At 40.3% G+C, this 23,545-nt stretch overlaps 1 protein-coding gene across 1 annotated transcript in view; it reads left to right on the top strand.

Annotated features, from left to right (window-relative positions):
- The first annotated feature begins 13,288 nt into the window (after positions 1-13,288).
- COL6A5 (collagen type VI alpha 5 chain) overlaps positions 13,289-23,545 on the top strand; it is a 107,830-nt gene continuing 97,573 nt past the window's right edge. Inside the window, exons 1-3 of the mRNA XM_033856330.1 lie at positions 13,289-13,355; positions 14,269-14,859; positions 18,297-18,929. Of these exons, the coding sequence (XP_033712221.1) occupies positions 13,289-13,355; positions 14,269-14,859; positions 18,297-18,929 (1,291 nt within the window). The remainder of the gene's footprint in view (positions 13,356-14,268; positions 14,860-18,296; positions 18,930-23,545) is intronic.

Genomic DNA, 23,545 nt, shown 5'->3' on the forward strand with positions numbered 1-23,545 from the left:
CAAAGTTGTAGATCCCCTTAGAGTATATCAAGTGTTTTTGTATGTTTCCTTTTGCTATCTCTTCATAAAGTGTTATATCTTATTTTTTTTATATCTTATTCTTTAAACTTCATTCTAACTGAATTCTTCATAATTTATTCCAAAGTACCATGCTTATTTATTTTTTCAAGAAATATTCACTGTATTTTATCTTTTCACACGACTACCCTGGCTCCCCAAGCAGACTGTATGCTCTTGGAGGGAAAGTTTTATGCATTTTACTCTTTGTGCCTATGAATCTGTAACAGTTCCATGATCTGTACATGGCAGTGTTGGGTACTGACTGGGCGAGTGATAGCTGGTAGATTTGCTAATTAAGTTGCTGTCCATGTTTCTGATACACCTTATTTGTCTTGGTTTTAGGAGATGGTGGCATAAGAATTCCTGCCTTCAGTCTTAATCTGATTTGTTCTGATGAAGGTGTCTTTAGAATGGAATATCAGACATTCCCCAAATAAGAAAACTTGAGAATCTGTTTCCTTGTGCTGATGCACTGTGTCCCCTAGCCATGGGCTCTTCACTGTGTTGGGTCCTTGATCTCTCCTCTTTGTGTATAATGTGACCTCTTGGTGTTGCAAAGTACATGAAGGGGCTCTCTAGTAAAGCTTCACTTGACACAAAGAACCAGCCCTTCCTCAGCATCACTAGGGCTTCTTATTGCCCCTATTCCTTCAGCCAAAAACCATCATTAGCTCACAACTGCCAATGGAACAGTCTCATTCCCAAATGCTCCTCAGAGCATGTAAAGCCCTCGATCATCTTGACATCTCTTGTTTTCCACACCTCATTCCTATCCTGTGCCACAGCCAGAGCAGAAGCTGCAGCTTCCAGGACACACTGCTGCTTGCTGCTGTCCAGATCCTTTGCAGTCACTGCACCATACACACCAGAACTGCCTCCTCATATCACCTTTGCCTTTTGCTGTTACAAGCATCCTTCAAGTCTAATCCAAATGTCACCTTTTTCTTGCAGCTTTTCCTAAATTCTGCTCTATTTCCAAGTACTTTGTGTATCCCTAATTGGAGATGATACCTCATTTTACTTCATTTGATAAGTATTTGCAGACCTTCCTTCACTTCCTTCTCTCCTTTTTTTGGTTTTGTTTATTTATTTATTTATTGAAGTATAGTTGATTTACAATGTTCTGTTAGGTTCAGGTGTACAGCAAAGTGATTCAGTTATACAAAGTTATATATATATTTCAGATTCTTTTCCTTTATAGGTTATTACAAAATATTGAGTATAGTTCACTGTGCTATATGGTAGGTCCTTGCTGGTTATTTATTTTATATATAGTAGTGTGTATATGTTAATACAAAACTCCTAGTTTATCCCTAGGAGTTTACTTTTTATGTCTGTGGGTCTATTTCTGTTTTGCATATAATTTCATTTGTATAATTTTTTAAATTAATTTTTATTGGAGTATATTTGATTTACAATCGTGTGTTAGTTTCCACTGTACAGCAAGGTGAATCAGTTATACATATACATATATCCACTCTGTTTTAGATTCTTTTCCCATATAGGTCATTACAGAGTATTGAGCAGAGTTCCCTGTGCTATACACTAGGTTATTATTAGTTATCTATTTTATGTATAGTAGTGTGTATATGTCAATCTCAATCTCCCAATTTATCCCTCCCCCCTTTTGCCCCTTGGTAACCATAAGTTTGATTTCTACATCTGTAACTCTATTTCTATTTTATAAATGAATTCATTGTACAATTGTTTTTAGACTCCACATATAAGCGATATCATATGATACTTCTCTTTCCCTGTCTGGCTTAATTCACTTAGTATGATCATCTCTAGGTCTTACTGAGTCCTCACTCTGTACCAACCACTAGGCATGTAAAGATGTATCCAACACACTACAGTCCCGGCTTAAAGAAGTTTACTTAGAGAGGGAGGCAGACATGTCAGTAACAAGAATGGAAGTTTCACAAGAGTGAAGACTTTTGTCTGTTTTGTCCACTACTGAAGCTAGATTGCCTGCAACAGTGCCAAGAACACAGTTGGCACTCGAGATGTTTGTTGAATGAATATATAAATAAATCATCTATCAGAAATGTGCATGGATGTACATACACCTATGTGTACACATATGCATAGACATGTATAGATAAATATAGACAAATGATATAAACAAAGTCCAATAAGATTGCAGAGGAAGGAAGACTTTGCTGAGTTAGGTTCTAAATCATGAGTTGCACTTTGCCTGACAAAGATTCTACTTCTGTTTTAGGCAAGAGTTACACCTTAATTTTTATTTCCCCATGTTGCCTGCAGTGAGCTTTACACAGCATGGTAACTCAGTAAATGTTTGTGGCACTGAACTGAAGCTCTGGCCCCTCACTGCTCACCTGACTTGCCTGGCCTGTATTAAAAGACATACTGATCCGAGTACTGATGCCTGATCTCTCGCCCCCTGCACCATCTACTTCCTCCCTGGGCTAAGCCCAGGGAATTTGGAAAGCCTCTGCTTATTATAAAGGTGGAATCAGGACTGTCCACACTGCATGGCCTCTGCTGCCAGAGCAGGCTCCAGGATATTTGTCTGGAATGGTCCAATCTGACAATGTAGCTTTGCCACATAGCTGCTCAAACTGGTGGAGTTTGATTCTCTTGCATACAGCATTATTTATCCATTTCAGTATACTCAAAATGTGGCTTTTGCTCTTAGAAGTGCCTGGATTTGCTTCTGTGTGAGGTTTGTTAGGCAGTTGAATGGAAATGGTTGGATTGATGGAGCCTCTAAGTAATTAATTTAACAGTTCTTTCTTTTTTTTTTAAACATCTTTATTGGAGTATAATTGCTTTACAAGGGTGTGTTAGTTTCTGCTTTAAAACAAAGTGAATCAGTTATACATATACATATGTCCGCATAGCTCTTCCCTCTTGTGTCTCCAGCCCTCCCACACTCCCTATCTCACCCCTCTAGGTGGTCAAAAAGCACCGAGCTGATCTCCCTGTGCTATGCGGTTGCTTCCCACTAGCTATTTTACGTGTGGTAGTGTATATATGTCTATGCAACTCTCTCACTTTGTCCCAGCTTACCCTCCCCTGTCCCTGTATCCTCAAGTCCATTCTCTAGTAGGTCTGTGTCTTTATTCCCATCTTCCCCCTAGGTTCTTCATGACCTTTTTTTTTTTACAGATTTCATATATATATGTTAGTACATGGTACTTGTTTTTCTCTTTCTGACTTACTTCACTCTGTATGACAGATTCTAAGTCCATCCACATCACTACAAATAACTCAATTTCATTTCATTTTATGGCTGAGTAATATTCCATCGTATATATGTGCCACATCTTCTTTATCCATTCATCTGGGTTCTTTTTACATCTTTATTGGAGTATAATTACTTTACAGTGGTGTGTTAGTTTCTGCTTTATAACAAAGTGAATCAGTTATACATATACATATGTTCCCATATCTCTTCCCTCTTGGCATCTCCCTCCCTCCCACCCTCCCAATCTGACCCCTCCAGGCAGTCACAAAGCACGGAGCTGATCTCCCTGTGCTATGCGGCTGCTTCCCACTAGCTATCTACCTTACGTTTGGTAGTGTATATGTGTCCATGCCTCTCTATCGTTTTGTCACAGCTTACCCTTCCCCCTCCCCATGTCCTCAAGTCCATTCTCTAGTAGGTCTGTGTCTTTATTCCTGTCTTACCCCTAGGTTCTTCATGAAATTTTTTTTTCTTAGATTCCGTATATATGTGTTAGCATACGATATTTGTCTTTCTCTTTCTGACTTACTTCACTCTGTATGACAGACTTTAGGTCTATCCACCTCATTACAAATAGCTCAATTTTGTTTCTTTTTATGGCTGAGTAATATTCCATCGTATATATGTGCCACATCTTCTTTATCCATTCATCCGATGATGGACACTTAGGTTGTTTCCATCTCTGGGCTATTGTAAATAGAGCTGCAATGCACATTTTGGTACATGACTCTTTTTGAATTATGGTTTTCTCAGGGTATATGCCCAGTAGTGGGATTGCTGGGTCATATGGTAGTGCTATTTGTAGTTTTTTAAGGAACCTCCATACTGTTCTCCATAGTGGCTGTACCAATTCACATTCCCACCAGCAGTGCAAGAGTGTTCCCTTTTCTCCACACCCTCTCCAGCATTTATTGTTTCTAGATTTTTTGATGATGGCCATTCTGACTGGTGTGACATGATATCTCATTGTAGTTTTGATATGCATTTCTCTAATGATTAATGATGTTGAGCATTCTTTCATGTGTTTGTTGGCAGTCTGTATATATTCTTTGGAGAAATGTCTATTTAGGTCTTCTGCCCATTTTTGTATTGGGGTGTTGTTTTTTTGTTATTGAGCTGCATTAACTGCTTGTAAATTTTGGAAATTAATCCTTTGTCAGTTGCTTCATTTGCAAATATTTTCTCCCATTCTGAGTGTTGTCTTTTGGTCTTGATTATGGTTTCCTTTGCAGTTCAAAAGTGTTGCAGTTTCATTAGGTCCCATTTATTTATTTTTGTTTTTATTTCCATTTCTCTAGGAGGTGGGTCAAAAAGGATCTTGCTGTGATTTATGTCATAGAGTGTTCTGCCTATGTTTTCCCCTAAGAGTTTGATAGTTTCTAGCCTTACATTTAGGTCTTTAATCCATTTTGAGCTTATTTTTGTGTATGGTGTTAGGGAGTGATCTAATCTCATACTTTTACATGTACCTGTCCAGTTTCCCCAGCACCACTTATTCAAGAGGCTGTCCTTTATCCACTGTACATTCCTGACTCCTTTATCAAAGAAAAGGTGATCATATGTGCGTGGGTTTATCTCTAGGCTTTCTATCCTGTTCCATTGATCTATATTTCTGTTTTTGTGCCTGTACCATACTGTCTTGATTACTATAGCTTTGTAGAGTCTGAAGTCTAGGGAGCCTGATTCCTCCAGCTCCATTTCTCATTCTCAAGATTGCTTTGTCTATGCAGGGTCTTTTGTGTTTCCATACAAATTGTGAAATTTTTTGTTCTAGTTCAGTGAAAAATGCCAGTGGTAGTTTGATAGGAATTGCATTGAATCTGTAGATTGCTTTGGGTAGTAGAGTCATTTTCACAATGCTGAATCTTCCAACCTAACAACATGGTATATCTCTCCATCTGTTTGTATCATCTTTAGTTTCTTTCATCAGTGTCTTATAATTTTCTGCATACAGGTCTTTTGTCTCTTTAGGTAAATATATTCCTAGATATTTTATTCTTTTTGTTGCAATGATAAATGGGAGTGTTTTCTTGATTTCACTTTCAGATTTTTCATCATTAGTATATAGGAATGCCAGAGATTTCTGTGCATTAATTTTGTATCCTGCTACTTTACCAAATTCACTGATTAGCTCTAGTAGTTTTCTGGTAGCATCTTTAGGATTCTCTATGTATAGTATCATGTCATCTGCAAACAGTGACAGCTTTACTTCTTCTTTTCTGATTTGGATTCCTTTTATTTCCTTTTCTTCTCTGATTACTGTGGCTAAAACTTCCAAAACTATGTTGAATAAGAGTGGTGAAAGTGGGCAAACTTGTCCTGTTCCTAATTCTAGTGTAAATGATTTCAGGTTTTCACCATTGAGAACAAAGTTGGCTGTGGGTTTGTCATATATGGCCTTTATTATGTTGAGGAAATTTTCGTCTATGCCTACTTTCTGGAGGGTTTTTATAGTAAATGGGTGTTGAATTTTGTTGAAAGCTTTCTCTGCATCTATTGAGTTGATTATATGGTTTTTCTCCTTCAAATTGTTAATATGGTGTATCACATTGATTGATTTGCATTTATTGAAGAATCCTTGCATTCCTAGAATAAACCCCACTTGATCATGGTGTATGATCCTCTTAATGTGCTGTTGGATCCTGTTTGCTAGTATTTTGTTGAGGAATTTTGCATCTATGTTCATCATTGATATTGGCCTGTAGATTTCTTTCTTTTTGACATCTTTGTCTGGTTTTGGTATCAGGGTGATGGTGGCCTCGTAGAATTAGTTTGTGAATGTTCCTCCCTCTTCTATACTTTGAAGCATTTGAGAAGGATAGGTGTTAGCTCTTCTCTAAATGTTTGACAGAATTCGCCTGTGAAGCCATCTGGTCCTGGGCTGTTTTTGTTGGAAGATTTTTAATCACAGTTTCAATTTCAGTGCTTGTGATTGGTCTGTTCATATTTTCTATTTCTTCCTGATTCAGTCTTGGCGGGTTGTGCATTTCTAAGAATTTGTCCATTTCTTCCAGATTGTCCATTTTCTTGGCATAGAGTTGCTTGTAGTAATCTCTCATGATCTTTTGTGTTTCTTCAGTGTCAGATGTTACTTCTCCTTTTTCATTTCTAGTTCTATTGATTTGAGTCTTCTCCCTTTTTTTCTTGATGAGTCTGCCTAATGGTTTATCAATTTTGTTTATCTTCTCAAAGAACAAGCTTTTAGTTTTATTGATCTTTGCTATCGTTTCCTTCATTTCTTTTTCATTTATTTCTGATCTGATCTTTATGATGTCTTTCCTTCTGCTAACTTTGGGGGTTTTTTGTTCTTCTTTCTCTAATTACTTGAGGTGCAAGGTTAGGTTGTTTATTCGAGATATTTCCTGTTTCCTAAGGTAGGATTGTATTGCTATAAACTTCCCTCTCAGAACTGCTTTTGCTGAATCCCATAGGTTTGGGGTCAGCGTGTCTCCATTGTCATTTGTTTCTAGGTATTTTTTTCTTCCGTCTTTGATTTCTTCAGTGATCACTTCGTTATTAAGTAGTGTATTGTTTAGCCTCCATGTGTTTGTGTTTTTTACAGATCTCTTCCTGTAATTGATATCTAGTCTCATAGCATTGTGGTCGGAAAAGATACTTGATACAATTTCAATTTTCTAAATTTACCAAGGCTTGATTTGTGATCCAAGATATGATCTATCCTGGAGAATGTTCCATGAGCACTTGAGAAAAATGTGTATTCTGTTGTTTTTGGATGGAATGTTCTATAAATATCAATTAAGTCCATCTTGTTTAATGTATCAATTAAATCTTGTGTTTCCTTATGTATTTTCATTTTGGGTGAACTGTCCATTGGTGAAAGTGGGGTGTTAAATTCCCCTACTATGAATGTGTTACTGTCGATTTCCCCTTTTATGGCTGTTAGTGTTTGCCTTATGTATTGAGGTGCTCCTATGTTGGGTGCATAAATATTTACAATTGTTATATCTTCTTCTTGGATCGATCCCTTGATCATTATGTAGTGTCCTTCTTTGTCTCTTCTAATAGTCTTTATTTTAAAGTCTACTTTTTCTGATATGAGAATTGCTACTCCAGCTTTCTTTTGTTTTCCATTTGCGTGGAGTATCTTTTTCCATCCACTTACTTTCAGTCTGTATGTGTCTCTAGGTATGAAGTGGGTCTCTTGTAGACAGCATATATATGGGTCTTGTTTTTGTATCCATTCAGCCAGTCTATGCCTTTTGGTGGGAGCATTTAATCCATTTACATTTAAGGTAATTATCGATATGTATGTTCCTATAGCCATTTTCTGAATTGTTTGGGGTTTGTTATTGTAGGTCTTTTCCTTCTCTTGTGTTTCTTGCCTAGAGAAGATCCTTTAGCATTTGTTGTAAAGCTGGTTTGTTGGTGTGAACTCTCTCAGCTTTTGCTTGTCTGTAAAGTTTTTAATTTCTCCATCAAATCTGAAAGAGATCCTTGCTGGGTAGAGTAGTCTTGGTTGCAGGTTTTTCTCCTTCATCACTTTAAATATGTCCTTCCAGTCCCTTCTGGCTTGCAGAGTTTCTGCTGAAAGATCAGCTGTTAACCTTATGGGGATCCCCTTGTGTGTTATTTGTTGTTTTTCCCTTGCTGCTTTTAATATGCTTCCTTTGTATTTAATTTTTGATAGTTTGATTAATATGTGTCTTGGTGTATTTCTCCTTGGATTTATCCTGTATGGGACTCCCTGTGCTTCCTGCACTTGATTAACTATTTCCTTTCCCATATTAGGGACGTTTTCAACTATAGTCTCTTCAAATATTTTCTCAGTCCCTTTCTTTTTCTCTTCTTCTTCTGGAACCCCTATAATTCGAATGTTGGTGCATTTAGTGTTGTCCCAGAGGTCTCTGAGACTGTCCTCATTTCTTTTCATTCTTTTTTCTTTATTCTGCTCTGCAGTAGTTATTTCCACTATTTTATCTTCCAGGTCACTTATCCGTTCTTCTGCCTCAGTTATTCTGCTATTGATCCCATCTAGATTATTTTTAATTTCATTTATTGTGTTGTTCTTCGTTGCTTGTTTCATCTTTAGTTCTTTTAGGCCCTTGTTAAATGTTTCTTTCATTTTCTCTATTTCCAAGATTTTGGATCATCTTTACTATCATTATTCTAAATTCTTTTTCAGGTTGACTGCCTATTTCCTCTTCATTTGTTAGGTCTGGTGGGTTTTTATCTTGCTCCTTCATCTGCTGTGTGTTTTTCTGTCTTCTCATTTTGCTTATCTTACTGTGTTTGGGGTCTCCTTTTTGCAGGCTGCAGGTTCATAGTTCCTGTTGTTTTTGGTGTCTGTCCCCAGTGGCTAAAGTTTGGTTCAGTGGGTTGTGTAGGCTTCCTGGTAGAGGGGACTAGTGCCTGTGTTCTGGTGGATGAGGCTGGATCTTGTCTTTCTGTTGGGCAGTTCCACGTCTGGTCGTGTTTTTTGGGGTGTCTGTGGCCTTTTTATGATTTTAGGCAGCCTCTCTGCTAATGGGTGGTGTTGTTTTCCTGTTTTGCTAGTTGTTTGGCATAGGGTGTCCAGCACTGTGGCTTGCTGGTCGTTGAGTGAAGCTGGGTTGGTGTTGAGATGGAGATCTCTGGGAGATTTTCGCCATTTGATATTATGTGGAGCTGGGAGGTCTCTTGTGGACCAGTGTCCTGACGTTGGCTCTCCCACATCAGAGGCACAGCACTGACTCCTGGCTGCAGCACAAACAGCGTTTCATCCACACGGCTCAGAGAAAAAGGGTGAAAAAGTAGAAAGAAAGTATTAGTAGAAGTAGAAAGAAAGAAAGAAGGGAGGGAGGGAGGGAGGAAGAAAGGAGGGAAGGAAGGAAAAAAGGAAAGAAAGAAGATAAAGTAAAATAAAATAAAGTAAGAAAAAATATAATAAAGTTATTAAAATAAAAAAAATTATTAAGAGAAAAAAAAAACGGACGGATAGAACCCTAGGACAAATGGTGGAAGCAAAGCTATACAGACAAAATCTCACACAGAAGCATACACATACACACTCACAAAAAGAAGAAAAGGAGAAAAAGTGATAAATCTTGCTCTCAACGTCCACCTCCTTAATTTGGGATGATTCGTTGTCTATTCATGTATTCCACAGAGGCAGGGTACATCTAGTTGATTGTGGAGCTTTAATCCACTGCTGCTGAGGCTGCTGGGAGAAATTTCCCTTTCTCTTCTTTGTTCTCACAGCTCCCAGGGTTCAGCTTTGGATTTGGCCCTGCCTCTGCGTGTAGGTCGCAGAAGGGCGTCTGTTCTTCGCTCAGACAGGACGGGGTTAAAGGAGCCGCTGATTCGGGGGCTCTGGCTCACTCAGGACGGGGGGAGGGAGGGGCACGGAGTGCAGGGCGAGCCTGCAGCGGCAGAGGCCGGCATGACGTTGTACCAGCCTGAGATGCGCCGTGCGTTCTCCCGGGAGAGTTGTCCCTGGATCCCGGGAACCTGGCAGTGGCGGGCTGCACAGGCTCCGCGGAAGAGGGGTGTGGATAGTGACCTGTGCCCACACTCAGGCTTCTTGGTGGCGGCAGCAGCAGCCTTAGCGTCTCATACCCGTTTCTGGGGTTTGCGCTTTTAGCCGCGGCTCGCGCCCGTCTCTGGAGCTCCTTTAAGCAGTGTTCTTAATCCCCTCTCCTCACGCACCAGGAAACAAAGAGGGAAGAAAAAGTCGCATGCCTCTTCTGCAGCTCCAGACTTTTCCCTGGACTCCCTCCCGGCTAGCTGTGGTGCACTAACCCCCTGCAGGCTGTGTTCACGCTGCCAACCCCAGTCCTCTCCCAGCGCTCCGACCGAAGCCCAAGCCTCAACTCCCAGCCCCGCCCGCCCCGGCGGGTGAGCAGACAAGCCTCTCCGACTGGTGAGTGCCAGTCGCCCTGATCCTCTGTGTGGGAATCTCTCTGCTTTGCCCTCCGCACCCCTGTTGCTGCACTCTCCTCCACAGCTCTGAAGCTTCCCCCTCCGCCACCCGCAGTCGCCGTCTGCGAAGGGGTTTCCTAGTGTGTGGAAACCTTTCCTCCTTCACAGCTCCCTCCCACTGGTGCAGGTCCCGTCCCTATCCTTTTGTCTGTGTTTATTCTTTTTTCTTTTGCCGTACCCAGGTACGTGGTGGGGGGGGGGGTTTCTTGCCTTTTGGGAGGTCTGAGGTCTTCTGCCAGCATTCAGTAGGTGTTCTGTAGTTGTTCCATGTGTAGATGTATTTCTGGTGTATCTGTGGGGAGGAAGGTGACCTCCACATCTTACTCTTCCGCCATCTTCCCGGAAGCCCCCACATTAAATGTTTTGACATCATATTTTACATCTTTTTGTTTTGTGTATCCCTTACCTACTTATTGTGGATATAGATAAATTTATTACTTTTGTCTTTTAACCTTCCTACTAGCTTCATAAGTGGTTGATCTATTACCTTTACTGTATGTTTGCCTTTACAATGAGATTTTTTTCCTTTTGTAATTTTTATGTTTCTAGTTGTGGTATTTTCTTTTCTATTGATACTTCGAGATGTCCCTTTAACACTTCTTGTAAAGCAGTTTTAGAGGTGCTGAACTGTTTTAGCTTTCACTTATCTGCAAAACTCTTGATCTGTCATTCAAATCTTAATTATAGCCTTGCCAGGTAGAGTGTTCTTGGTTGTAAGTTTTTTCTTTCATCACTTTAAATATATTGTGCCACTCCCTTGTGGTTTGCATAGTTTCTGCTGAAAAGTCAGCTGAGAGTCTATGGGAGTTCCCTTGTATGTAACTAACTGGTTTTTCCTTGCTTCTTTTAATATTCTCTCTTTATCTTTAATTTTTGCAATTTCAATTACAATTTGTCTTTGTGTGGATCTCTTTGGGTTCATCTAGTTTTAGACTCTCTGTGCTTCCAAGATCTGTTTGTCTGTTTCCTTTCCTAGGTTAGGGAAGTTTTCATCTATTATTTATTCAAATAATTTATCTGTCCCTTTCTCCCTCTCTTTTCCTTTGGAACTTCTATGATACAAATATTAGTATGTGTGATGTTGTCACAGAGATCCCTAAAACTAGCCTCATTTTTAAAAATTCTTTTTTCTTCTTTCTTTTCAGCTTGTGTGATTTCCACCACTGTCTTCCAATTTGCTGATCTGTTCCTCTGGAAGATCATATCTACTGTTGATTCCTTTTAGTGTATTTTTTACTTCAGTTATTTTGTTCTTCTCTTTGGTTCTTCTTTACATTTTCTAATTCTTTGTTAAAATTCTTGCTGTGTTCATTCATTCTTCCTGTGAGTTCATTGAGCATCTTTATGATCATTACCTTGAACTCTATCAAGTAGACTGCTTATGTCTCTTCACTTAGCTCTTCTTCTGGGGTTTTATCTTGTTCCTTCATTTGGAACATATTTTTCTGTCATTTATTTTGCTTAATTCTGTGTCTTTATTTCTATATATTAGGTAGGTAAGTTACATTTTTGATATTGGAGGAGTGGTCTTATGTAAGAGATGTCTTATGGGGCCCAGCAGCATAGTTCCTTCTGGTCACCAGAGCTATGTGCTCTATGGGTGCCCCCTATGTGGGCTGCATGTGTCCTTCTGTTGTGGTGGGGCTTACTAGTGGCCACACTGGTAAGAAGAGCTGGACTCCAGGCCAGTTGGTTGCCAGGCTCTGCCTCATGCTTTTGGGCAGGGCTGGGTCCCCAGTGGCTACTTGTGGAGCCTATGGTGTCCAGAGGCTGGTGCCGGCCTGCTGGTGGATAGAGGCCGGTCACAGGTGGCTGGCTGCAGGGCCTCTGTGCCTGGGCCGGGTGTTGACTGTCTGGTGAATGGGTAAGTCCCCTGGCACTAATAGGTTAGAGGGAGGAATCTAAAATGGCAGTAACTAGTACCAGTGTCCTTGTGGTAGAATGAACTTCCTAAAATCACTGCTGCTGGGATGCAAATACTATTAATATACTAAAACACATTGAATTGTCCACTTTAAAGGGTAAATTTTGTAGAATGTGAATTATATCTCAATAATAAAATTAATGAATAAGTAAAATATATGATATATTAGAATATGATGAGTATAGATCTGAAAGTTATCGCTAACATGATTCAGCCAATAACTACTGAGGATCCTCAATTTCTTCCTTAGCAAAATAGGGTTTAGTCTAAATGATCTATAGGATGACTTCCAAATCTAGTTTCCAGTGATTCCCTCAGTCTTCCCACATGATTAGAAATTTCAAAGTAACCGCTGGAAAGGTCACCTCTAGAATAAAATCCAGTCCTTATACCTTTGGTATCTCATTGAAGGTATCTCTATTTTTGAGTATTGGTTTGGTTATTTTATCTATTTCCCTATTAATAGAGAACGACTTTGACTTGGTGGAATTTCTGTAAGATTGTAAATTCCCATGAAGATTTCTGATTGTGTGCTCATGGAGAGAAATACTGAAGTTAAAGTAATTTATAAAACTGAGTATAACCAGAAATGAGGGAGCAGTTCTTACAAGGGTTTAATGAAGAAAGAAACATGGGTAGCTGTTGGATTTTTGAGCCAAGTTGTGAACATATAAAATAGTCATTGTTGACATGAAAATAGATGGTTAAAAGTAGTGACTACATAAGTTCTGAGTCCAAAGATTTTGTATAAACCTCATGGCACAGTGGTTAAGAGCTTGGGCTCTGTGATCATCTTGTCTGGGTTAGGATGATGGATCCATCACTTACCAAGTCACCTGTGCCTGTTTCCTTATCTGTCATGTGGGTATAGTAGTTGTACCTCCCAGTAAGATGGTTGTGAGGGTTAAATAAGATAATGCTTAAAAAACACTGAGAAAAGTATCTGAGCTATGGCAAGGACTCAGCAAACATTAGCATTATCTATTGTCAACAAATACTCAAACTCTTGATGAATGTTTTAAACACTACTGGTATTATTGACAAATAGTGTTTACAGTGTATTGTGCTCTAAACCAACTTTCCCAGTAGTTATTTCTTGTTAGACAATGAGATTTTTTATATTGTAAATAACATTTTTTACAGAGTAAAAGCAAGAAAACGTCACTAACAAAATGAAGATCCTGTTAATTGTATTTGTTCTCATCCTTTGGACTGAAACACTGACATATCAGAGCCCAGGTACCAGTACATTTTATGCTTATTATTATTAGGAAAATAAATATTTTATGTCTCAACAAATCTTTATTTTAATAAATAGAAACAAGGAATTTATTTCTTTACTAAACAAATCAAAGCAGACAGCATTTATTTGTAGTTGGCAATATATTCTATCAAGCAAATGTAAGCTCTCAAAGATGATGGAAAGCCATGGGCAAAATGCATGAATTATGCTACACCTGGCTAGAAAAACTTTAATTATTCATTGATTTGCTGAAGTCCTGATGTTCCATGTCTGTATGAATAGAGTCAACCCATATGTTTTGTGGGTCACTTTGCACCTTGGCTTTAATAAATGAAAGAAAACGATAAAAGGAACACCACAGAGGAAATTTTATATATATATATATATAAAGTAATATAGAAGCTTTCATATTCCATACATGCATATATGGAATATGAAAGCTAGGTTTTTCTGTAATTACTGAAAACATCATTCAAAGAAGTATTTTTAACCCTGCACTGTGCTACCCTAGGACTTCCTAGTGAATTTCAGGGTCATTTTGAAAGAAATGTCCTGCTTAGTTAAACATTTACCAGTAGATCACTAACTGGGTGGATAGAGGTGGCTGACCATGACTGCTAAAGTCAATGCTCTTGGTGCTTCCCCTTGTCCAGACTCTCTTTATGAGGCAGGTACACACTCCCCCACTCCCAGCTGCTGTGAATATTGCCTGCAATGGTAATAGCTCATGGCTGTACCCCACTTTCTCAGGACATTTTCCCTTGGCTTTCCCAGAGCCACCTTACCCGTAACCCTCCACTCCTTCTCTCCAGTTCTTGGGAGAAGTCTGCAGCTGATGACTGACTGATAAGCGAGTACAAAAACTGTCCCTCTTGACCCAAAGCGTTTGTTGTCATTTTATTTTGATAGGGCCAGGCCCTGAGTATGCCGACGTGGTGTTTCTGGTGGATAGCTCCAACTACCTGGGAATTAAATCCTTCCCATTTGTGAAGACATTCATCAACAAGATGATCAGCAGCCTCCCCATAGAGGCCCATAAGTATCGTGTGGGCCTGGCCCAGTACAGCAACGTGCTCCACAGAGAATTCCAGCTCAACACCTTCAAGAGCAGAGGCCCCATGTTGAATCACCTCAAGAAGAACTTCAGGTTCCTGGGCGGTTCCCTGCGGATTGGGAATGCACTCCGGGAGGTGCACATGACCTACTTCTCAAACGGGAGGGACAAGAGACAGTTTCCTCCAATCCTGGTGGTCTTGGCTTCAGCTGAGTCCGAGGATGCCGTGGAAGAGGCCTCCAAGTCGTTGCACAGTGACGGGGTGAGGATCATCTCAGTGGGGTTGCAGGGGACACCTGAGGAGACTCTGAAGGCCATGGCCACAGGCCAGTTCCACTACAGCCTCCAGACGGTCCAAGATCTCAGCATGTTCTCCCAAAACATGACGCAGATTCTCAAGGATGCGGCTCAGTACAAGGAGGTAGCAGCCCACTCTCATACAGTAGGTAAGGAATCCCTTGGTTGAAGAGGTGTCCCATCCCCATGTAATCTGGTCCAGAGAGCCATCTCCTACTATCTCTATGGTGCCACTCACCAGAAATCTCAGTATTTCATGTGGAAATGCAGAAGACCTCCTTCTCATCAACTTTCAGTCTTGATCCCCTAGGCTGAAAGGAGGGCTACTTTTACCCCCATGACTTACAGCTTCTCATTTGAAAAATGCTTTATTTATGTCTTAAGCAGGTTCTCCATGAAGACCTGAAACAGAAGACCCTAGAGTACAAGTAGTTTATGTGGGAGGTAATCCTAGAAAGCATTAGTAAAGAAAGGGTAAAGTGAAACAGGAAGCTACACATGCACTGTTGATGAACAGACGAAACAGGCCAGTACACAGTCATGGGAGGTGCCCAGTAAGTGTGCTGCACTGATGAGAGGCCCCAGCCATTGTCTCCAGAGTGATGTAGAAAGAGCCCCCAGCAAAATAGGTCTTCCTGGCTGCCTCTGTGCTCTATTGTTGATGAGGGGCTATTCTGAGTGGGTGCTATCTTGTTCTAAGACTTGAGGAAGCCACCTGGTTTGGTACAAAGTGCCCTGACCACAGGTCAAGAGGTCCAGACAATACCACTAGCTGACTGTGAACTTGAGGAAGTGATTTCATCTCTCTGAGCCTGGCATCAGCATCCTCCTTTGTAAGATATGAGAGTTGGAATGATCTTGAAATTTTTTCCTGCTCTATCATTCACCAATTCCTTGGCTATCACTATGGGTTGATTTTGCAGTCAGACCAGCCTAGACCTTAATAACAAATAGACTTCCTGAATCATAAGAAGTTTATTTATTTCCCTTGTAATGCTATAGGGCCAGTGTTCAAGTTGTCTTCCTTCTATTTAGATAATTAGGTTGGTGGTGGCTCTTTCATCTTCAAATGTTACTTTCAAGGTACCTTGGGAATTGGTATAGAGCTGGTGGAAGGGAAAAAAGATGGAACGTCACTCAAGATGTGGTTTTATGGGCTAAGCTTGGAAGAGACACACAGTACTTCTGCTCACATTTCATTAGCCAGATCTTAGTCCCATGGCCACACCTAATGGCAGGTGAGGCTGAGAAATCAGGTCCAGGCCTATGAGCAAGAAGAGGAAATGGGTTTGGGTAAGTATCTGGAAGGCTCTGTCACAGTTAGTGCTGCCCCCTGAAGCATCAGGGAGTACTTTTACCTCCACTCTTCCCATCCCTCACTCTTCCTGCCTTGGGGGAAATAACAAGTTCTTACAGCACATGTGCTTCTCTTCCCAGAGAAAAAAACTTTCCTGTGGCCCTTCACCCTGGGGACCTTGGAAATCTTACAACCCTGTAGGTAGCCTGAGCTCTCCAAGACCATAGGACTTTACCACCTTCTTAGAAGGCTTTGTGTACTGATCTGTGTTTCTCTCACTCCTCCTAATTTATTTCACAGTAGTATACAGTACAACAAGGTTTTGTTTGTCAAGACCCTATCCTTGCCTTTAGAGGTTAAGAGTAAGGGCTTTGGAGTCTGGGTTCAAACCCTGGCTTGGCTGCTAAAGACCTTGAGTAAGTTACTTAACCTCTGAGCTTCAGTTTCCTTACCTATAAAGTGAGGATATTAATATCTACCTTACAATATGGGTGAGATGACTTGTATGGATTTTGGCAGTTTACTGTCATTAATAGTAATAGCTCTTTGCAAATAAATACTGAGCTGAGTGGGCCATGCTGTAAGTTTGTTTTAGCCAACTATGTGAGGTTCAGAGTACATCAGTAGATTTATGAGAATTACTATAATTCCACAAATAGTTCTGAGCTCCCACCAGGTACCAGGTACTGGAGAGATAGAGATAAGTAAGACATGCCTTCTGGCTTCTAGAGCTCACAATCCTGTGGATAGTTCTTGGCAAGATTGAGCTTATCTCTTGGCTACACCCCCCACAGTTTTGGCTCCTCCACCTGTTCCTGGAGTGGGCATTCTGTGCATGTGGTATACTCTCCTGTGGATTCCAGATTTATACAACCAACTGCTTACCTGGCATCTTCAATAGTATCCCAAACTTAGCGTGTCTGAAATGGAGCTCTTGACTTCTCCCTCCAACCTGTTCTTCCCACTATCTCCCCTATCTTGGAAAAAGATACCACTAGTATCCACTCAGTTGTTCAGGCCAAAAACCCAGGAGTTTTCACCACTTCCTTTTTGTCTCCCAATACTCGTATCTAATTTATCATCAAGTCCTCTCTGTTCTGTCTCTAATTCATGTATCAAAACCACTCTTGTTGTTCTGTCTTACCTGCTTTATTCTTGTCCAAGAACCATTATCTCTTTCCTGGACTAGGGCAATTGTTTTTTAATGAATTCATTATCTCCCCTCAGGAACTAGGGTGATATTTAAAAGATTTAAATAAGATCATCTGAGCCCCATATGATTGGGCCCTACTTCCCTCTGACCTCATCCATCATTGTTCCCCTCACTCATTGGCTCCGGCTACTCTGGGCTTTTGCTTGTTTCTATTTCTCGCTTTTCTTTCTGCCAGAATTCTTCTTCCTTTCACACAATGTGTAGTTCAATCTTTCTCTTCATCTTTCTCAACCCAAATGTAATCCTTTCAGAGAGGTCTTCCCTGACTTTTTATGTCTCAGATCAATTAGTTCTCATCCCACATCCCCAACATAGGGTAACTCAATTGAGTCACCTATTTTATTTCCTTGTTAGCATTTATTATGGTCTGAAATAGCATAATTTATTTATCTGTCCTCCCCATAGAATGTGAGCTCCCTGAAGTCAGGTATATTTCGACTAATTTATGCCTGTATTTCAGCATTTGAAAGTGGTGGTGGTGATTGTGGTGGTGGTTCATACTGGTAGTGGTGGACTTGGAGGTGGTGGTGGTGATAGTGTTGGAAGTTCAGGTGGTGGAGTTGCTGAAGATGAGGGGTAGTGGTGGTAGAGGTGGTGGTGGTGGTGGAGGTGATGGTGGTAGTCATACTGGTGGTGATGGTGGTCATGAAGACCATGGTGGTGGCAGAGGTGGTGGTAGAGGTTGTACAGGTGGAAGTAGTAGTGGAGGTGGAGGTAGAGGTGGTAGTGGTGGTGATGGTGGTGGTGGTGGAGGTGGTTGCTGTTGGTGGTAGTAGTGGTGGTGGTAGTCATACTGGTGGTGATGGTGCTCATGAAGAACATGCTGATGAGATGTGGTAGGAAAATCATAATAAGCATTCTTCAGACAGAGGGAAGAGCATTGCAAATCCTCTGAAGTCAATGGCCAATGTAAATTTTGCTGAGAATTTTTATCCTTTGTTCACTAAAAGAAATGCTAACTGCATCCATCATGACTGCCTCTATTTTCACTAATGCCTTCTGACAATCTGTAGAGTGCCTTTCTCAGTCTGGGCCAGAGGTGTGTACTAACATTCCTACTTTTTCTCCCTCCATAGTCCCCTTCCCCAGGACCTGTCAGAAAGATTCGCTTGCCGACCTCATGTTCCTGGTGGATGAGTCTGTTGGGACAAAACAGAATCTAAGGAACCTGCAGAACTTCCTGAAGAATATCACCTCCTCCATGGATGTGAAAGACAAATGCCTGCGGCTTGGTCTTATGAGTTACAGTGACAGAGTTCAGACTTTTTCTCCTCTGAGCTCAAGCACAACCCAATCTGAATTTCAGAAGCAAATCCAGAAGCTTTCTCTGCGGGCTGGGAAATCCAGTGCTGGTGCTGCCATTGAGAAGATGAGGAGAGAAGGCTTCTCAGCATCAAGTGGCAGCAGAAGGGCACAGGGAGTGCCCCAGATTGCAGTCCTGGTCACTGACAGACCATCAGATGACAAGGTGCGTGAGGCTGCACTGAATCTCCGCCTGGAGGATGTAACTGTGTTTGCCATGGGCATCCAAGGGGCCAACAAGACCCAGTTAGAAGAAATAGCATCTTATCCTCCGGGACAGACCATCTCCATGATGAAGTCCTATGCAGACTTGGAAATTTACAGTAAGAAGTTCTTGAAAAAGCTCCAGAATGAAATATGGTCCCAAATTTCAACTCATGCTGAACAAATGGAACTTGATAAAACTGGTATGTCTTTAAAAATCCTTTTCATAGTATAAAAATAATATGAGCAGTTGTCTAGGGCTGAGGCAGGAGTGAGGACTTGTTGTAATTGGGTAAGGGAACTTTAGGAGTTATGAAAATGTTCTAAAACTAGATTTTGGTGATGGTTGCACAACTTTATGAATTTCCTAAAAATCATTGAATGATTGCAGTGGATGAATGTTTTAAGCCTATAAATCATACCTCAATAAAATATACACAATGTTAATTATAAAATAATTTGATAGTGTTGATGAACATAAAGAAAATAAAATCACCTGTGATCTTATCTTTCAGATAAAGCCATTCTTATCATTTATTTCTCTTATCTTTTAGTCTATTTTCTGTCTCTACACTCATGTACACACAAACACATGCATACACATTTCTTAAAAAACGATGTAACATTATGTGTATCAGTGCTGTCAAACAGAATTTTCTGTAATGATAGAAATGTTCTTTATCTTCACTGTTCGATAAGGCGACCACTAGCCAATCTTGGCTATTGAGCACTTGGAATGAGGCTAATGGAACTGAAGAACTGTGTTTTAATTTTAATTTAATTTAATTTTTATTTTAATAGCTACATGCTGATGGCTGTCATATTAGACCATGCAGGAGCACACTGTTGGGTAACTTGTATCAGTTACAATTACTTCTGAGTGTGACTAACAAAAGAAAAAATAACAATGATTTCAATAGGATAAAACTATTTTTTTTTCTGTTTCACAAATAAGTCCTAAGGTAGGTATAAGGAGCTGGGTAGTACAACACCGTGTCAGGGACCCTGTCTCTTTCTAAGTTATTTTTCTGCTCTTTGTGGTCTCTGTTCCCAGCATTATAATCCAAGATAACTGCTGCTGGCATTACATTCACATCCAGCAACAAGAATTATAAAAGAGAAGGAAAAGGCAGGTTTCCCTCTCTTTTTCTTCAAGGTTATTCCCAGGAATTACACTCACCATCTTTGCTTACATCCTATTGGCCAGAACTTAGTCACATGTCACTCTTCATTGTAAAAATGAGAACTAGAAAATATAGTCTTTACTTGGGGCAGCCAAGTACCTAGGCAAATATTGGGGACTAAATTAGTGTAGAAAAGAGAATGGCTATTGGGGATAACCGGTATGATATGCCTTATTCACTTTTCTATCAACCTTATAACATGAACTTTTGTCCATCTCCTTAAATTTTTTTGGCAATATTCTTTTTAGGTTGGGAATAATATTCTGTCCTATGGATATAACATAATTTGTTTAACATATCCTAAATTGTTGGATATAGAGGTCATTGCCAATGTTTTGCTCTTATAAAAGTTTTGCAGGGATCATCATTGTATTTATATCTTTATACACAACCGAATCTGCTATAGTTTTACCAAGTTCTTTTCAAAGATACCAGGACATACTGCCAGAAGATACTTGATGTGACTTCGAATTTATCTAATTCTGAGATATCTGCTGACATTTCCCTGCAGATAAAATGCTTCCAAACAATAGGAACTCAAATTTGGCAGCACTCACATGGAAAAGAATCCTTCAATGATGTTAAAGGCTAATTTTAAATTCAGATTAGTCGATTGAAAGTTTAAGGATGCAATCCTGGGCCAGCCCTTGATTTCCTCTTGCATATATACATTACAAGGCAGCAGCAAGAAACCAGTCCCCTATTACCTCCTGAGTGATACAGAGAGGAGTCTCTCAGAGTGGCAGCTGCCTTGGTCTAGTAGCAACTTTTAGGGCATAGGAGGGATGTGTAGCACGGTCTCTCTCAAAGAGTTTGAAATTATGTGACAAAAAACTATTATTGTCATTACAGAATTTCTAAATGGGAAGATATGGGACCAAGGCTAGGACAAGGGCCATCCTTATCTTCCATAAGGCCTCAGTAAGTGCCTTCTTATTAATTCAGTGGCTCTCTAATACTGGTACCTGACTTAGATTGAGTTCCTCAGATATAGATGTCAGATAAGGATTCATGTGAAACTGTTATGTTAAAAATATACCCAGGAAAAACTGGAGATTGGTAGAGAAGGGAAGATATGGGACCAGGAAGGACAGGATGATAAGCCCCATGGTAAGTCCCATGGAGGGTCAATTCCACAGGACCATTTGAGAGACAGTGTGGGTTAAACCTTAGATTTGTCCTAGACAGGGGTCAATGTAACTGGAGAATTTATATTCCAGCACACAGAAGGGAATGTACATTTCCAGACACCTCTGGTTTAATACCAAGCAAAAAGGGTTTCAACAACCCGAGAGCAGCCCACCCACCCACAGACACAGGTGCTAGCTATTGGAATGAAAGTGCTGGGAACTGGTTACACAAAAATGGTAAAGGATTTGAGGGGATACAGGCGGAGCATCAAAAGTGTCTGCTGTAAATTTATCAGGACTTCCTGAGGAGCTTGCTAATAATTCAGTGGCCCAACCCAATGACTCCGTCTCTGCGAGTAGGGCCTAGGCCACCTGGATTTTAGAAAGCTCCCCAGCAAACTCACTCTAGCAATATCTGATAACCACTGCCTCAGTGAATTTGCCATGGTCTACAGTGGGGTGGCCAGCTTTGTAGTTTCAGAACAGTCAGACACAGAGAACCAGTCTCTACTGACTTAGTCCCTGCTGTATCCACCACCTTTGGCACCACTAGGTATTTAATTTATTAAATAGAACTTCATTAAAGCAAGGAAAGACTCACATTAACCAAACCAAGAGGCTATGTATAAAAAAAGATTGACGATTATCTCTGCAATGGAACTATTAGTGCCCAGGGACCTAGACATTCATGTCCTCTGAGCAACATAGTCTCTCCATGTAGACATATAGACAAGTTAGAAGCTAAAATGTAATTAAAATACTGCTGGATGATGTGGAATCAGAGCAAGGGAGTTAGTTTTATGACTGAAATGTCTAGTGGTATTTAATCAGGGGAATGACTATTTTAAAATCAAATATATAGATCTACATCTCTGTCTATCTCTCTGTATAACTGCAGGTGAGACCTTGTGCCAGGAGACACATTTCTCTTCAACCCTGTCCACTTGAACTTTTTAGATGGATATATTCTGTAATTACACTGTCCAATATAATAGCCACTAGCCACATGGGACTTTTAAGCACCTGAAATGTGGCTTTTGCAACTGAGGAGCTGACTTTTAAATTTTATTTAATTTTAATCAGTTTAAATTCACATTTTAATAGCAATATGTGACTCACAGCCCCAGGCAGAGTTGGATGGGTATTGCCATTGTTACCCCCGGACTCGAATTTTTCTCTTCCACATTACTGACCACCATTCTTCTTTATTACATATATAAGTCAATTCATTCTGGTTGCTGTCAAGTTTTTGTGGCCTGGCATCACCCCTGTCTTTTACAGATAACTGCTTACCTTTGCCCTAATACTTTTTTTAAAAATAAATTTATTTTTGGCTGTGTTGGCTCTTCGGGGTTTCTCTAGTTGCAGGAAGCGGGGGCTACTCTTCGTTGTGGTGCATGGGCTTCTCATTGCAGTGGCTTCTCTTGCTGCGGAGCACAGGCTCTAGGTGCACAGGCTTCAGTAATTGTGGCTCGTGAGCTCTAGAGTGCAGGCTCAGTAGTTGTGGCACATGGGCTTAGCTGCTTAGTGGCATGTGGGATCTTCCCGGACCAGGGCTCGAACCTGTGTCCCCTGCATTGACAGGCAGATTCTTAACCACTGTGCCACCAGGGTAGTCCCTGCCCTAATATTTATATGTAGATTTTATAGTTTAATTCTCAGGGTCAAGCTTATTTCCAGTATCTCTGATTTCTTAAGGACCAACTCCTCATAGCCTGAAGTAGTGTCAATAGCCATATATTGCCAACAAGCTATCAAGAAAGAAAATATTTCTGAAATGACTAAATTGTGTTGTATTTTAAAGACCTTTTCACATACTCAACCAGGTAATTGTACACATAAATAAATTTTAAAGGTATGCTTTTCCTTCTACCCAATTTCAAAAATGGTTAAATAGAGTTGTAAATAGACTATTAGGAAAGTTAAAGCACTTTTTCAGAGAAGCTGCTCAACAAAGGAAGGAACATTTAGAGCTCCTTTATTTACAATTTTCTGTTGAAATCCTGTGATATACCAGGCCTACCGGGCAGAAGCAGAAAACTAGGCAAAGTCTCACCCTCATGGAGCTGACATTCTGTGACAGGAGACAGGCTGTGCTCATGAACAAATGAATAGGTAATTTCAGAAAGTAATGGGCATCATAAGGAAAATAGGTTAATAGAATAGACAATGATTGATGTGCTTTAGCTGGAAGGGAAGCCCTTCTAAAGAGCCGACATTTGAATTGGCATGACCAGGAGGTGGGAAGGAACCAGCCATCAAGATTTCGGGGGAAAAATATTCCAGGAAAGAGGTAGGTGCAAAAGCCCTGGGGCACATTTAGAGTACAGTAGAAGCCCAGTGTCACTGGAACACAGTGAGGAAGATGAAGAATTGCTGGAAATAGGGTCAGAGAGAAAAGAAGGGGGAAAGATCGGCTGATTTTTCATTTTTAAATTCTAAATACAATGATAAATCATTTAAGCAGAAGAGTAATATGATCTGGTTCTAGTTTTAAATACATTA

The sequence above is a fragment of the Tursiops truncatus genome, chromosome 4 (genome assembly GCF_011762595.2).
Source record: "Tursiops truncatus isolate mTurTru1 chromosome 4, mTurTru1.mat.Y, whole genome shotgun sequence".
Lineage (NCBI taxonomy): Eukaryota > Metazoa > Chordata > Mammalia > Artiodactyla > Delphinidae > Tursiops > Tursiops truncatus.